This window comes from Typopeltis vanoorti, chromosome 19 (genome assembly GCF_054136105.1).
Source record: "Typopeltis vanoorti isolate ZY-2024b chromosome 19, IOZ_Tvanoo_1.0, whole genome shotgun sequence".
In the NCBI taxonomy this organism is placed as follows: Eukaryota; Metazoa; Arthropoda; class Arachnida; order Uropygi; family Thelyphonidae; genus Typopeltis; species Typopeltis vanoorti.
The window spans coordinates 94174473-94192904 of NC_143567.1; the positions used below are offsets into that span (position 1 = coordinate 94174473).

Here is an 18432-nt window from a genome sequence, read left to right on the forward strand (position 1 = left end):
TCACTACCCAGGCGGGTTCGACCTTTATTGGGGTCGAATTGCCAGAAGCTGGACTAATACTGAAAATACTTCACTACCAAACTCTTGTTTGTTCACGCTTGAATAAAGGATTAAACCGGGAATATAAATTTTTTTACGATAATTTACTTCGTGACGAAACGAAAAAAAAAAAAAAAAACTTTATACGAGTAGAGTTTTGCAATAATATGGTGATATACCTTAAATAAATAAAGAGCCAATAGGCTTCACTTCGGCGATGTAACATTATTTAAATTAAGGGGATATTAAATCCCACATTATTTCAAAGCCGAATAAGAAACTCAATGATAGGAATCAAAGAGTTTCATGCCGAATATAGCAAACTATAAAAGTTTCGGCGAACTGTAGCGTAAGCTAAAGCACAGAGTTCAACACTAGGGCAACTCGTTGCAAAGGTGAGTAAAGTTCTGATCACTATTCTTAGTATTTCCCATAATGTAAAACCCATCTCCTAGGAGATGTATGATGTTATACATTATGGTGGAAGGTCACTACCCAGACCGGTTTCGACCTTTATTGAGGTCTCATCAGTGAGTAGGTAGACCTAGATAATACTGAGGTTGACCTCAATAAAGGAAATGTGTTTTGCATTATGGGAAATACTAAGAATAGTGATCAGAACTTTATGCACCTTTGCAACGAGTTGCCCTAGTGTTGGACTACGTGCTTTAGCTTACGCTACAGTCCGCCGAAACTTTTATAGTTTGCTATATTCGGCATGAAACTCTTTGATTCCTATCTTTGAGTTTCTTGTTCGGTTTTGAAATAATGTGGGATTTAATATCCCCTTAATTTAAATTATGGTGATACACCTTTTTTTGTACTTGTATATGGAAGTACGACAGTTCTTCACGAGACTTCAACTCCCACTGATGATATCTCACTTAATGTCGAAACTGGTCTTGGTAATGACTTATCATTATGCACAGCAATATACAGATGTCCGAAGTATGTCACACATAATAGAATACTGAGCAGTTTGGTAAGTCATATGTCTCCATACACAAATGGTATGGAGTGAAGTTACTTCGCGTGAAACTTTTTGTTTATTCAAGATTGTTTAAAGAAATAAAACATAATTTTTTGTCTAGTACAACCAAGCGGAGAAGAGAAAAAAAAAGCATAACCTTGTTAGTGTGTGTACATTATATATATATATATATATATATATATACAGTATATATATGGAGAACATAAAAAAAGGTCTATGGAGAACATAAAAAAAAAATTTCCGCGACTAAACTTTGTAATCCCCAACCCTTCAATCTCTCCTCACATGGAACACTCCCACACCAATCATCATTTTGTTCACCAGCTTTTGGATCCTCTTCATCGGTTCCACATTTCCATTCAAATCTCTGTACAACAGTGTACAGATGTGCTCACATGAAATCTGATAGTATATGTTAAGTATGTTTGAAACTGTATTTAATTGTCTGGCGTAGTGAAAAGTAAAGAAATATTGAGCAGTGTTGTATACAGTGGCGGCTCATGACTTGAAATCGTGGGAGTGCTGCAACTTTCGAAATATACATATACACTGTAAGTACAGTGTATACGTTGGATAAAATATCAAAATTATGGTAAAAATTTAAAAAAAAATTAAACATGAAAAAATATTGTTTGCTATCGGTAAAATTATACAGTTTAGTATAATTCAAAATTACTTAAAAAATAAAATCCATTATCATAACCCCAATAATGTTCTAAAATATAAACTATAACAAATGTTATGTCTTTAATTGTAATGTCCAAATATTTAAAGAGTAAACACGATAAGCTCTACTACTGGCGCGAACTGCATATAAACAACAGTGGAACTGCGCGACGGGCAGTGCCGCATTACGCTAATAGCTCGCATCTCATTATGACGTGCATATGCTTGCGCGCGTAGCAATATGACACTGTAGTAAACACAGTGCTGCTAGCACCCTCCTAAGTGCTACAAGATGGATTTTTATTATTTTTATACAAAATAAGAGAATTGTATGGGATTGTTGATGATAAAATTAAATATTACAAACAAATATAAATAAATTAATAAATAGATTTATATATCGAGAAAAATTGGGGGTGCTGCAGTTCCGCAATGCCTATGCACTAGCCGCTCCTGGTTGTATAAATAAAGGTTCTATAAAAACTCTGTAATCCGTTATTTCTGAAGAACGCTTATTACTCTCGTATATCTTTTCTACCTGTGACTGCAGTAAAACCTTTCTTTCGTAATCCTTTTAAGTAATTCAAGGTTAAATGATCACTTGAATGCACTATTTTTCTTAACTGACTGTGAGTGGGTGCAGCAGTGTAGGTAACTCTTAGGATGCAGATTACCTTGACCAAGTGAAGGTCTCTCTCTCTCTCTCTCTCTCTCTCTCTCTCTCTCTCTCTCCTCATAGCAGTCTTGCTTACGGAAAATTGAAAACCTATATGACACTAGTAAGGTGGGTGAATGGGTAGGCTAAGTTTTAGATTATATATAGGAGAAAATTGCTGACATCTGGTTTGAAAATTTGCGGATTACAATTCCTGACGAAGAAAGCTAATTCTTTATGATATGGAACAACAATGAATGAGTGAAGAAAAGAGTTTATACCGTGTATTTGGATTCGAACTGAGTTTGAAGAGAAGTTACAGTTCAGCTGAATAATAACGAATGAAGTACTTTATAGAAGAAGCCTAGAGAATGAATTGCAACTGTGCGGTTCGTTAATCAATTTTAGGTGCCTTCTGTTCAAGACGTTTTATTTTTATTTCATTTTTTTATTTTTATATACTGTGAAAATCTCAACAAAAGCTGCAGATTCCTCACCATGTTGGAAGTTTTTTTGCACTTGGTTAGACTATAATAAATTAATAAACTATAATAATTAAAAACTTCCAACATCTTTCTCTAATCCAGAGTAATAAGGTGAGACACCTTTTGGCAACTCGTATAAGTAAATATGACCTCTCCATTGCTTCCACCTTAGTATCACCACCTCTGGGTCTGGCTCCCACTGACGAGACCTCAATAAAGGTCGAAACACGGCCCTTCTCTTAATGCATAGCATCATACATGTCCCCAAGGAGATGTGCTTTGCATTGTGGGAGATACTAAGACAAGTAGTGATGAGAGCTTGGTCTACCTTTACCACGAGTTGCCTCAGTCCTGAAGATATTTCAGGCGGAAACTTTGTTTGCTTACACTTGGATAAAGGATTAAACTAAATTTATTATATTCTTCACCATATCGTTATAATTCTTCTGCTTTGAAGTTATCGCTATTCCAGTAAAAGGGAATGGCGATAACATCTTCTTGTTTCAGATTTCTCATTTGCAAGAAATGTGGAGGGACTGAGTTTTGGAAGGATTAAATCCACAAGGTCATCATTTAGAAAATTGTGGAGTGCCCATTTAAGGATCTGACTATAGATATTCCTGCGATTTTGCTTGCTTTGCACCCTTCAAGGTTTTTAAAAAAGAAGGGATATCGTTATTATTAGCAAACATACGAATGTGCCTGCCATTGAGAAACGAAACCAGAGTGTGGGTGGCAAAGAGAAGTCATCATTCATTCGATTACCAAGGTTAACGCCAACGTATAGGTGAGTCTTTCTCTCTCTCAACTTACATCTCTCTATATTTCAAAATGAGATTTTGATAATACAGCGAATATAAAGTGATTTTCGGTTCTGGTTGTAAAACATCAACAGAGAATTATTTGCAAAAGGTTATGAAGGAATAAGCAGATCTCCTTGATGCTTGAAATGAAATATCCAGTTTAGAAGACAACGTCTCGCTGAGTTAATTTTTAGCCACACCCGGACGATGTCTCAGAGGCATCAATACAGTCCAGACAGACACACATTTTGCAGTTGAATGAGATCTCAGAAGACAAATATTTTACAACCGCGATGTGACCACAAAAAGGACTCTTGAAATATGAAAAAATGATTCAGATAGTGCACAACTTGTTCGATGTTTACTCTGATTCGATACGACATATTAGATTCTTTTGTGGAAAGAGTTATGCAAGAAATACAAACACAATAAGGCATCTCAAATTAGTGAATGAAATATAAATAATCTAGATGTGCAGACGACAAATGACTAATCGTTGAAAATGAAAAGATCTGCAGAGTATAATTAATAAATTAAGTGGTAAATTCGGTCTAAAATAAATACTCGGAAAACAAAAGCAACATAATCACAGGTAAAAAATTTGCCTGTTTTTATATATAAATAAATGGATAAAAACGGAACATAACTTTAAAAGGCCACCTTATATACTAAGTTGATTGATTTATATATATATGGCAAGTTGAATTACTTGTGATAGAAAATGTGAACAAGAAGAATTAAAAAGAACAAAAAAAAAACGACCTTTTAAGAAAGGCCGTTCTGACTATTAAAAGTAAATGTTAAATATAAATACAAAAATGTGGCTGAACATATGCTGTGTGTATCGTACATTAATGTATACCTCAGAAACAACTAGCGGAAAACCAATAAAAATAAATAAATAAAATAAAATAAAATAAACTTGGCTATAGAGACGGGATTACTATGAAGAATAATGGACTAGCCGAATAGGGGAAAAAAAAAGTCCCAAGTAAACAAGCAAGTAATTGAAAGAGCATCCCCCCCCCACACACACCTAAAACTGTATTTTAAAATACAGTTTACAGTTTAAAACCACGCTACCGGCCAAGACGTCTATAGACGTCAAGTTTATCATGGATGCGAAGTGCATATTAAAATTGTAATACCATTGATATTACATTGAAATATATGATGGTACGAAGCATATGAGGATGCGTATTTGATCCATAATGGCCATCGAGGTGGTTAAGTATTATCTTAGTATTATTTTCATATAATTGAATATGTTTTTAATTTACTTTTTTAGAGTGGAAAATAAACTGGAACTTAGTTGGTGTCTAGTGTTAGATCGCAAAGTTGAAATACATTTGTTTCCTGGCTTTTTTTTTTTTTTAATTTTATTTCGGATAAATGTGAAGAAATACTTTTTCTTCCTTCTGTGTATGGCGAAAAATGCATCACCTTTTTTATGTTTTGCAATGATTTTTTCCAGAAACAACTTTTGGTCGTGTGATGAAGAAACTTTCAGGTCTCTTTTCATAGGCGCATAATATTTGTTTATGGCGAATTATAGTGAAATATTTTTGCTCCTGTATACTCTGATAACAACGCAGATATATCGGATGTTACACTGGTAGTAGTGTAACTGAAGAACTCACAGAGCCAGCGAATGCAGGTGTTCCTAGCAGACCGGTGATCCCAAAATTTGGTGAACTTGTTCAGACATGTCTGATCACTAGAACAGAGTTTCGGGAATATGTAAAAAAAAATAATAATAAATTAAAATTAAAATGAAAAATGACTTAGCTCATCTACGATACTAAATGTACTAAAAGTTTGCAAACTTTCGTCATTAAAAGAAAAACTATACAGTATTTGTAGGAAGCCCGATTTTTGTATACGTCACTATCACGTCATAGATGACGTAACAACACTTACATAATTTATTACTAGTCTCTTATATCATTAACCTAGCTTAGTAATGCGTATCGACACTAGATTTTAATTCACAAGAACGCGAGGGATTTAGGCAAGCCGAGCTGGAATTCACATGTAATTAAAAGTTAAATTTTGGTTTCATGGTTGAGGCTACTTCAACTGTAATTTCAATCATATCCCATTTTCCTTCTTATCACTGAATTACAGAACCTGTATTACCAGAATACTATTTAATAATTGAAAGGTGGAAAATATAACCAGAATTCGAGCTTTTTCAATTGTACCGTTTATGGTATTATTGTGTAAGATCATATCTTGTAATGCTGCTGTTGTGGCTGTAATGAATTTCATTTACCAGCCACGTTTGATAAAACACTCAACCTGAAGTGAAGCATTTTTTTTTTAATCTTATCCACTACGATAACAACATCCCAATTATTCTTCTATTATCTCAATTGTAAATAATGATACGCTGACAGTCAATTAATGTCCTAAATGGTTTTCAGATAAAAGCGCTTTTAAGAATCAACTACCTTTAAAACATGGGGAAAAGTATTTGGTTTTTCAGTTTCATTAAACTGTTCGCATTTTACAACTTTTTTTGATATCATGCTCAAGTTTTGATAATTATTTTTAGTAGATGAAAACATGCTTGTGCATTCTTTTTCGTTTCAAAGTTAATTAACTGAAATCAGCCTCGGGAAGAATTCGGTGCACAATTCAGCATTTGTTGCTGTATAAATACGCATGTGTGAAGGAAACGGTGCTGATGAGGCATTATAAAACTTGGATGTCGCAGTAAATACAGTAATTTTATGGAAAGACTTTTAATGGGATTATATTGATCAAGTGCATATAATAAACAACTATGTTATACCAACTAGTTTCACTAACTAAGGCGGTCGGCATCTTCAGGGTACATAACTGATGTAAGGTACTAAAAGTAAAAAACTGTTACAAACTATAATCAACCGATTGAGGTGATTTAATAGTTTGGCTTTTTTACATTTGAGGAGTTCAAAACGGTTTGGTTTCCCAATGGATTCTATTCATGTTACAAAATCACCTCAATCAGTTGATTATATTTTATAACAGTTTTTTACTTTTTAGTGCCTTACATCAATTATGTACCCTGAAGATACCAACAGCCTTAGTTGGTGAAACTAGTTGGTATAATATACTTTTTTATTATATGCACTTGATCAATATAATCCCATTAAAAGTCTTTCCAGAGCTTTTTGGTCAAGAAAATTAAACGTTTTTTTAACAGTAATTTTATATAATATCTTCTTCTTCTTCTTCTGCAGCTTCTCCCACTTAAGTGGGGTCACTGTTTGTTATGAGTCTCCTCCACACCTTCCTGTCTTGGGCTATCACCACATCCAAGTTCTTCATCTTCAAGTCCTCTTCTACCAGCTCCCTCCATCTCTTCTTTGGCCGCCCACGCTTCCGCCTTCCTTGCACATCCATCTGCATGACCCTTCTTCCCACATATTCGTCCTCCCTCCTCATCACATGACCAAACCATCTCAACCTTGCCTCTTGTATTTTCGCTCCTAAGTTCGTAACTTTCACTGTTCCCCTGACATAGTCATTTCTCAGATGATCCTTTCTGGTCACACCGCACATCCACCTAAGCATTCTCATCTCTGCTACTTCCATCCTGCTAATGGTATTTTTCCTCAGGGCCACAGTTTCTATAGCATATGTCATAGCTGGCCTCACTACTGTCCTATAAATTTTGCCTTTCAGATTGATCGGCACCCTCTTATCACATAACACTCCAGCCATCTCCCTCCAGTTCCTCCAACCTGCTTGTATCCTACATCCCACTTCCTTCTCACCTCCTCCATCTTCTTCCACTGTCGAACCTAAGTATCTAAAGTCTCTCACCTTCCTGATGACATTTCCTTCCAGCTCCAGGTCTGTCTCCTGGCCACCGCCCACTGCGCAACACATATACTCTGTCTTACTTCTGCTCAGTCTCATACCTCTCTCTTCCAGTACTTTTCTCCATCTTCCCAGTTTAGTTTCTGCTTCTTCTCTTGAATCTACACACAGCAAGATGTCATCTGCATACAACATTGTCCAAGGTGCATCTTCTCTCACCTCCTCTGTTACCTCCATCACAATATTAAACAGAAACGGACTTAATGCTGACCCTTGATGCAAGCCAACTGTTACTTGAAAACTTTCTGTCTGTCCCAAACAGGTCCGAACACTTGTCTTCACATTTCTGTACATTTCCTGCACCAACCTGACATATTTCTCCGGCACCTTCTTCTCCCTCAGACACCTCCAGACTTCTTGCCTTGGCACTCTATCGTATGCTTTCTCCAGATCAATAAATACCAGATGTAGCTCCCTTTGTTTCCCTGAGTAATTTTATATAATATAATATACCAAATATTTTTCTTGTCTTTTAATTGCAGTGCATCTCTTTATTACTCTTCTTATTATATCTTTATTATTATGATTATTATTACAGTGAAATATTTTAAAGAGGTTGTTTTTATTTATTTTTTTATTTTTCATTTATTTATAAGCATCCCCATTCGGAATATTGCCAATATTAGAAGTTGATGGAGAAGTCGTCGCTCAACAGCAAGGCATATGCCGATACTTAGCTGCAGAATATGGTGAGTCTCTATTTACTGTATTAAACAATGATGAACTTCCCTGTATTTACAAAAAAAAATAAAATAAAAAAAAGTCTGTTTGTAGTGAAAATGTACAGGATTATACAGACGTGCTTTTTTTCTTTTTCTTTTTTTTTTCCCCATGAACTATAGTTGACTTTAAACGATGTAATGTGCTCTACCGCTATTAGGCGATGGCAAGAGATTGTCTTACTTTTAATTATGATTTTTGCAAAAGCATTTGACAGAATATCACATGGAAATCTATTGCATAAGTTGGAGTAAATCAGAATGGGTATGAAACTGGTGGCATGGATAAGGGAGTAGCTGAGTGACAGACATCAGTGGGTAGTATATGGTGGAGTGCAGTCTAGAATTAAAGTAACTAGTGGAGTGCCTCGGGATTCTGTCCTGGGCCACTTCTATTCAGTTTGTATATTATTAACTAGGGGGCTCCGCCCCTGGCACCTACGGGGCCCAACCCCCCCCCCCCCCCCCCAGAGTTCCGGACTGGTAGGCCGGTTCTCCTTGAATTCTGAAAAGTCGAAAGGGGAGGGTTCCTTCCCCTCCCCCCCTGGCCCCTACGGTGCCCAACAACCTCGAGTTCCGGAATGATAGGCCAGTTCTCTTTGAATTCTGATGACTCGAATTTCGAGGACTCGACACTTAGAGTAGCCCCTGAGTGTCGAGTCTACAAAAGGAGGGGCCTCCGTTCCCTGGCGCCTATGACGCCCAACCGCCCGAGTTCCGGACCGGTAGGCCGGTTCTCCTTGAATTTTGAAAACTCGAAAGGGGGTTCCGTCCCTGGCACCTACGGCGCCCAACTCCCTGAGTTCCGGATTGGTAGGTCGGTTCTCCTTGAATTCTGAAGACTCGACACTTAGGGTAGCCCGTTTCAAATAACTTGACAAAAAAAACGTGACACAAAAACGTTACATAAAAAGGCTTATCATTATATATATATATATATATATATATATATATATAGGGTAGATATATGGAATGATTTAAGAGGGAGGATATTCAATTGTTTGCTTATGATGCGGAGCTGGGAAGGACAATAGCTAATAAAGGTGGCGTAGATATTTTGCGATATCATTTGAGAGCCGATTTGGCATTGTGGGAGAAGGATAACGGTTGTCAATTTAAGGTAATGCATTTTGGGATGAAGATATTATACGCTGGTATTGCAGGAAAATGAAGAACTATGGATCTGGGTGTTATGGTGGACAGAGACTTGAAGTTCAGAGGGTATATTGCAAAAGTTGTAATAAATAGCTTACTTGGATGTCGAAAACGCACTATGGGAAGGCTAATAAGATAGGGAGGTTATAATACCGATTTATAAGACTATGATTCGGCCGCATCGTAGCTACTGTGCTCACATTTAGTAACCTAGATTTTTGGGGGATCAGGAGGTGGTAGAGAGGATCTAGAGCCTAGTGAGAAGTCTGTAGACTGTTCCGTATGAGGATAGACTCAAGGTTGCAGTCTGTTTGAAAGACGAAAAAGAGAAGATATGATGATGATGTGATAGAGACTTTTAAGTCACTAAAGGGGTTCTATAAGATTGATAGAGAAGATTTTTTTCCAGTACATGGAGAGTAGAAATAGAGAACTAGGGTTCATCCTGGGCAGTTGTTAGCGTTTCATATCACTCTTCCTTCATTTTAAAAATTTATGGAATTTACAACCGTGTTAAAAAACTTTTTTATTATCCTGACGTTTCGATCTTCACATCAAGATCATCATCTGGAGCATACATCAATATACAAGACAAGCTGAGTTATATTATTAACTGTAAGCTAAAGAAACAATGCTTTGATCACATGTTATTCTACTGGCATGACCTCTAGTGAAAAAAAAAATTATATCAAGCTAAATTCTATTTACGAAGACAGGAATAAACATTCTTTCAGAAACAATGATGTCCTATTTTAATATTACAATTCTTATTTTTGTTTTTAAGATGCTGGATTTTCTACAGTCCTGTTTATAGTTGTTCTTAATGAGGAACTTTCCGTGGGTCGAATATATACCTTCCATATGTTTGGGATATTTAGACCATCATTATTGTTCAGATTGGGGTGGTTGATAATAATCTCACATGCTTCCTTAAATTTCTGTTCATACCATGTTTTTAGTGCGATGTAGACAGCTAGTGTTTTTTCAGTCAATTTTGTGTAAGAATCAGAAAAGCACTGGCTTTTCTGATCATGGAAAAGCACTAGCTGTCTGCATCGCACTAAAACATGGTATGAAAGGAAATTTAAGGAAGCATGTGAGATTATTATCAACCACTCCAATCTGAACAATAATGATGGTCTAAAAATCCCAAACATATGGAAGGTATATATTCAACTCACGGAACGTTCCTCACTAAGAATAACTATAAACAGGACTGCAGAAAATCCAGTATCTTAAAAGCAAAAATAAGAATTGTAATATTAAAATAGGACATCATTGTTTCTGAAAGAATGTTTATTCCTGTCATCGTAAATAGAATTTAGCTTGATATATATATATACTGTATATATATATATATATATATATATATATATATATATATATATATATATATATATATATATATATATATATATATATATATTTCACTAGAGGTCATGCTAGTAGAATAACATGTCATCAAATCATTGTTTCTTTAGCTTACAGTTAATAATGTAACTCAGCTTGTCTTGTATATTGATGTATGCTCCAGATGATGATCTTGATGTGAAGATCGAAACGTCGGGATAATAAAAAAAGTTTTTTTTTAACACAGTTGTAAATTCCATAAATTTTTAAAATGAATGCTGATCACAGTGTAACTCTAAAAGAAAGGATTTCATGATATCACCATCTGAAATCTCTCTCTCTTTATCCTGGATACTTATGGTATTGGACGGTTCTAGTTGGCTGAGTGGTTAACATAACCGCTCTCCAATCAATCGCGATTTCGAATCCTGCCGCCGGTAATGGTATTTACGCGGGAGATGAATTTCATACTGGTCTCACACGCGGGAGATGAATTTCATACTGGTCTCACACTGATGGTGTGAGACCAGTATGAAATTCATCTCCCGCGTAAATACCATTACCGGCGGCAGGATTCGAAATCGCGATTGGTTGGAGAGCGGTTATGTTAACCACTCAGCCAACTAGAACCGTCCAATACCATAAGTATCCAGGATAGAGAGAGATTTCAGATGGTGATATCATGAAATCCTTTCTTATAGAGTTACACTGTGATCAGCATTCATTTTAAAAATTTATGGAATTTACAACTGTGTTAAAAAAAAAATTTTTTTATTATCCCGACGTTTCGATCTTCACAGCATAGGATGACTGAAGTAGCTCGATAAAGGTGAATGTTTGGTCTCAAAAGCAGGAATTACTGATTATATAAAAATACAAAAATAATAATAAATAAATAATAATAATTAAATAAGAAAAAATATACAAAAATTCTGTAGTCTGTTCATGCTGATATACTGTAGATTTGCTGCATTTCGAGGGTAAGAGACTCATAAAAAATCATAAATTTCATACTTGATAGGAGACAGAACATAGAACAGTAAGGAGAGGGGGACTCTGATTATTATTATTTTATTTTATTTTTTATGTGAATCTCTCCCGTGAAAAGCTGTTAGTTATAGTATAGTAGTACTGGAGTTGCTCTGAGGGATAACACGAAAGTCTTACTCTAAAAATGGTATCCACTTTTTTCCATGTAGAGACATGACGAGTAGAGAGAGAGAGAGAGAGAACAAGGGGTCACCTCTGGAAGTTGTGTGTGATTAGTCAGCGTGTGCGAGCTATCCTCCCTCCCCGCTCCCTGACAGGCATATATTAAGTATTTGCATATAAGTTCTTCCTCTTTGCATTGTGCATTACCCATTTTCACGTGATGGTTCTTTCAGGAAGGAATGATTGTACGAAAATCCAGTACATGTCATGAGGCTCTGATCCACGTTCCGTTCGTTCCTTACCATAATAAGCTCTGCTATTGTATTTAACTGCCTAAGCACGACACTGATGTGCTACAGATTTTGCAAACTCATGCATGAAGTTAATTTTTTTAAAAAAGCGCCCAAACTTTAAATGACAAATTTTTCTCTCTTAAAACTTAAAATAAACAATACACTTCCTTAAGTTGAGTCCCAAAAGATTAGACTTTTTTCATTTGATTAAGTTTTAGATGTCACGTATTTTTGAGAAATTTCTTTCATTTTTGATTTTATTTATTTATTTATTGTAGATCTTTATTAGCAATGACACGTGACATACGGATGTGATATAATTTTATTAAAATTTTCGTGTTACAAAGAATGCGTATTTTACAAAAAATAAATAAATACACATATGACCATAAGTCAACGTTATAAATTCTAGAGAATCACATTTCTATTAATTCAAGTATCCAACTATTTCTAACTTATCTCTGAATATTTTAGAGATACGTTAGAAAGAGTTTGATATGTGAAAAAAATTAATAACTTGAACACTTGTTTTCCTGCATGAATCCTGAAGATGTTTTTTTAAAGTTTATGAAACAGTTACCAAAATCTTTATAAACTGGAAAATTCTTAGTTATTTTTAAGATATTAAATGCGGATATCAGATTTGGCTCATTTCAAGGATCTCAGCAACTTCGAATTAACAGAAGGATAATCCTTATAACGCCAAACTCCGTAATGTGGGGAACCCATTGACAGCTGGTTGTGGTGGTTATTCTAAACTTCAGATCTCTATCCGCTTTGCAAAAGCAAATGCTTTTGCAAAGTCTAGCAATGTCATATTCATTAGCCATTTCCCTTATCCAATTCCATTGTCACTTTATTATAAAAAAAAATGTAAGCAAATTACTAAGGCAAGACCGCTCCTTCACAAAACCATGTTGTCCCTTATACAGTATCATATTCATATCCACATAATCCTGAATTCTGTCTTTCACCAAATTCTCCAATACCTTAACCACCACCGACAATGATCAAAAGCTTCCGACCTCAAACGTCCTCCAGTTCAGGGCTGCAAGCGGCTGGAATTACAGAGGCACACCGCCAATTCCAGCCAGAATAAAAACGAAACTGAGTTAAGACTAATATGAAATGCAGTCGAAACTCTTGTGTTCTCTGATATGTCACAAAAATTATACCGCCAACGCTCTCCCCATAATTAATTTTAAATCACAAAAGGATCCGCTTCTGTTGCAATAATTATGTATTTATATTTTTTTTTTCGTTAATTGTTAGCCAATTGTCTTTTTTAAAATATTTGTCTGTCCACAATTCTGTGTAGTAATTTAGAAATTATTCTAATTTCAATCCGGTGTTTGATTTTATGTTTTCTTTGGTATCTGCATTTAAGTGTTTCAAAATCTTATATACACTGGGTCTTATTTTATATAAATCATGTTCTAAATTAGAAACAAATTTATTCCATGATTCTCTATGTCTTTTTCTGACTTCTCTTTTAGCTATGGCTCTTATTCTTTTATATTCTATTTCATCTTCTAATCTTTTACTGCTTAACCATTTGTGATAGGCTTCTTTTTTCTTTTTGATTATTTCTTTGATTGTATCATCCCAGATCTTCAGTTTTTTCCTTTTATTGAATTTTTTTGGTCTTTCCTAAGCTTTCATTTGTTGCTGCATTTACTATCGTTTTTATATTAAGCCATTCTATTTCTATTTCTTCATTTGGTTTTATTTCATATATGAATCACATATGAAAATGAAAAAGATATAAACGTAAAAATTGCAAAATATTTAAAAATAACAGGTGTAATTATCTCTATATTTAAACCAAACCTAGTTCAAAAACAAACCAGACTAAAAGTATACAATACATTACCCCTACCAGTCTTAATGTATGGAAGCGAAATCTGGACAATAAAACAAAAAGACAAGCAAAGATTAATAAGAGCAGAAATGAAGTTTATGAGAAAAACTGCAAAGTATACCCTATTTGATCACAAAACAAACGAATAAATTATTAAAGAATTAAACCAAGAACCAGTAATGGAAAAAATTAAAAAATATAAACATAAAAAGATGGAACACGTTCAAAGAATGAAAACAGAAAGATTACCAAAACAAGCCTTAAAGTACAAGCGATTAGGAAAAAGAAAACCAGGACGTCCTCTTAAACGATTCAACGATGACTTCTAAGGCCGGAACAGGCCATGCTAGGCCAAAGCCTTGAAACGCATGATGATGATGATGATTTAATTTTTTAAAATTAATTTATTATAATTTATTTAAATATACCTGTTCATGGTATTTCCTTATCGAAACAAATGCAGTATTATGAATGGTTTAGATCAGGGTTGTCCAAAGCACTGCCCGCGGGCCGAATGCGGCCCGCACAAAATCGCAGTGGTTTGCGATTTTGTGCGGCACGCCTGTGGGTTTTGATTTTCCCGAGCGAAAATATAAAACAATCTGAATCAAATGCATATTAGATATTTTAATTCTATCACTGATCGATAATCTCGATGTTGGTAATTTTATCTGATGTTTTTACATCACTGTACACCCACATGTTTTTCAAATATTAAATGTGTCGAAGAAACGTTCTTACACTGTTTTGTTCCAACGTGCATGCTCCGGGCGCTCATGGGGAACGTGAGCCCGCGATTAGTGTTGTTCCTTTGTTCAGCTATCGAGGTTGTGTCACCAAATTACTAGATGCGTATTGTGATGCGGCCCTCGGATTACCTACGGTTGGACAGCCCTGGTTTATATCAATAAGTCACAGTGCTAAATCCCTTAGCGACCTTCTTAATTTTTTTTTTATTTTTGAAAAAATAAAAATAATAAAATATACCTTAAGTTTCCTGTTTATTATTTTTGTTATATTTTTCATCATATATTTATTTTTAGCAGACTATTTTAATGAAACAATTGTAACTTTTATTCTTTCAATGATGCTTTGAATTGAATATCTCTGCATAAGTAAATTTGAATTCGTTTCAATTTGTTTCGCATTCTGTAATTTAATCAGCAAAATTCATAAGCGAAATATTTTTTTACCTTATTTTTTGACACTCATGTTTGGCTTCCCCACGATTTTTGGATATAGAATAATAAATAAATAAAATCCGATATCGCCTTTTATTTCCCGAAGGGAACAGGCGAGGCCGTTAGTCCTAATTTTGACATCAAAATTAGTCCTAACTAATTTTTGGAGACTGATGGGCAGGCAGGCTCCACCGTTAGCCAATTACAGACAGCTGGCCTAAGACTATCAAATGATTTTAATTGCATCTGAAGAGGAGAGTATGGCAGACAACTTTCGCCATCTAGTGGTACCTAACACTAACAATATATGTTGTTGTCTAAAATAATGTTAGATCTATGGTCGATTTTCTTGAGTTATTAAAGGAATAAAAAATTTTTGCTAAGAAGAAAACCCATACTTATGAATGTCAAAGATTTACTCACTTAGAGGAAAAATTCCTCTACTCGCCAAATGGAATCGAACTGAGAACATTCTTCCGTGAGTCGGCCTTATGAGTGCAATCGCCATTTCCACAAGACTACATAGGGCTGATCTAAGATACCATTTAAAAATGAAAAGAAAAATCTTTATTAAGTCACATCATATATATGCTGGAATTGTGGGATGGGAAAATGGGTGTCAGTTCGATGTAAGTAAATATAAAGTTATTCACTTCGGCATGATTAGATATCCAATGTCGTATTATATTGCTGGGATTAGGCTAGAAGAAACTGATGAGGCTAGAGTACTTGGAGTGTTAATAGATAGGAAATTCAAGTTCAGGGACCATGTGGAAAAAATTGCAAATGCATCTCAAAAGATAACTGCAATGCTGAAACGAACGTTCACATGTAAAGATAAGGATGTTATTTTGCCTCTTTACAAGGCCTTGATAAGACCTCACTTGGACTGTTGTGCACAGGTCTGGTCTCCTGGTTTCCGTTGTGATTCTGATATATTGGAGGAGTAGAAAGGAGAGTGTTAAAATGATATCAGGATTGTGGAATACTGGGTATGAAGACAGATTGAGAATTTGTAGAATGCAGACACCAGCAAACAGGAAAAAGAGGGGTGATATGATGGAGACTTACAAACTTCTGAAAGGGTCATACAGGATTTCAACTGATGGAATTTTTCAATTTATGGAGGGCAGGGAAAGGACGAGAGGGCATCTTTGGGAGCTGAGAAGGAATGCCACCAAGAAGGATGTGAGGGCTACATTTTTCTCTCAGAGGGTGGTGCGTGATTGGAGTGGATTGCCCTTGGATGTTATGAGTGCAAGCAGTGTGAATGAATTTAAGAATAAGTATGATTGCTGGTAGTATGTGGCCTCCCTCCCTGGAGGCGTCTTTTAATAATAATAATGAGAAGAAGAAGATATCTTTATACAATTATTTATTATATGCCCTATTCCATTTTTTTCTATATGGAGAGACAGATCATCATCATCATCAGCTTTCTTCACTAGACGAATTCCTCTCCATGTTTCATCCATTTTGACTCATCTTATGCATCTCTCCACCATAACTGTCAAAATAAATAAATAAATAAATCTCATCATTCCATTTTGTCACTGGTCTACCTGGTTTCCAATATCTCGATGTCTTTTCTGTTATTCTCTTTGTCCATCTGTTGTCAGACATTCTCATCACAAATCCCATCTAGCGCTATTTATTGCCTTTTATTACTGATACAATGTCCATTGCCTTTGTTTTCTTTTATATCCAAGCATTAATCTTTTTTATCTAATCGTGTTATTCCCAAAGGCCTATGTAGCTCAGTGGAAGTGGCACTTGCATCCTCTGCTCTAGACCGCCTGAAGACAGACTTAAGTTCAAGTCAAGTCGCCGATTGGAGGAAATTTTTCTAAGCCTTTCTTCGACCGGTTCCCGAGTTAACTGATCTCTGGCACAGACAAGTGGATTTTTTTCCCGGAAACTCGGGTTTTTCGTCCCATAAACTCAAGAAATCGACCGTGGTACCCTCATTATTTCAGACAGTAACATATCCTGTTAGGGTTAGGTACTAAGAGATGGCAGCACTTGTTTGCCAGTCTCTTCGTTGGTTGCCACTCATAAGTGATAGTCATGGGTCAGCTATCTCTCGTTGGCTACTGCCTACTGAATCTCCAAAAGCTAGATACGGTTAAAAGGCCTCGCCTACTCCCTATAAAGGAATAAAAGGTGTTAGGCGTTTGGAAATAACAAAAAAAAATTGTTATTTCCAAAATGGTTCTTTCTATATTTCGTTGTATTGTGTTCGCTTTATCTAGCTTTTTATAGTCAGGCCCCAGGTTTCACTACAATAGGTCATAGTTGTTAGTATACACAGGGTGTAGAAGATCTTCCTTTAGAGGTAGTTCGGTAAATTGCTTTTAAATATCTCTCTATAATGATTAAAGACTTTCCATCCTGTTGTTATTCTAACTGAAATTTCATTATTCGGTTTTTGGTCGCTTGTAATGATTTGTCCTAGATATATATGTAAACTCACTAACTCAACCTCTCTTTGATTTACGTCTATTTGTTTTCGTTCTGGCGTATTTTCTCTATACATTATTTTTCCTTTTGTCCATATTTATTTGTAGGCCTCTCTCTCTCTCTCTCTCTCTCTCTCTCTCTCTCTCTCTCTCTCTCTCTCCACACCTACTTCATATAATTCAGTAGACGTTCTAATTCTTTTGTTGATCTTGCTATTAGTATGATATCAACAATGAATCGCAGATTACTTAAGTAGTCCCCATCAATATTCAATCCTCTTTTCTCGCAGTTCACTTTTCTCAAGCATATTCAAAGGCTGTTTTGGTAAGATAGAGTCTCCCTATCTGATTCCTCTTTTCCATTTAAATTCGTTATCGTCGAACCTCTTATATATATGATTAATAAATTAATATAAATATCGTCTATTCCTATATGTTTTAAAGCTTCTAGCATTTTACATGAGTCCGTTGAATCGAAGGTTTTTTCATAATCTATGAAAGCCAAAGAAATTGGTGTATTATAATTTTTTGTTGTTTTTTCCATTACTTGATTTAAGACTTGTTAAATGATTTCAAGGTGAGAAGGATGTTTTGAAACTTGCATGTTCTTTAGATTGATGAAAAGTTAATATATTGTTTATTCTGCCATCCATAATGTTTGTAAAAAAAAAGCTTATAAAACAATAGGAGAAGATTTACAGGTCTAAATTTCTTATGTCAGTTTTATCATCTTTCTTATATAGAAGGATGATT

The 18432-nt window shown here is 35.2% G+C and overlaps 1 protein-coding gene across 3 annotated transcripts in view; it reads left to right on the forward strand.

The window, feature by feature from the left end:
- Positions 1 to 18432, forward strand: part of LOC150096363 (glutathione S-transferase 1-like) — a 43569-nt gene that overhangs the window by 16427 nt on the left and 8710 nt on the right. For all 3 annotated transcript variants that reach the window (XM_090408907.1, XM_090408909.1, XM_090408908.1), the window contains exon 3: positions 8106 to 8198. In XM_090408907.1, coding sequence (XP_090265033.1) covers positions 8106 to 8198 — 93 coding nt within the window. The remainder of the gene's footprint in view (positions 1 to 8105; positions 8199 to 18432) is intronic.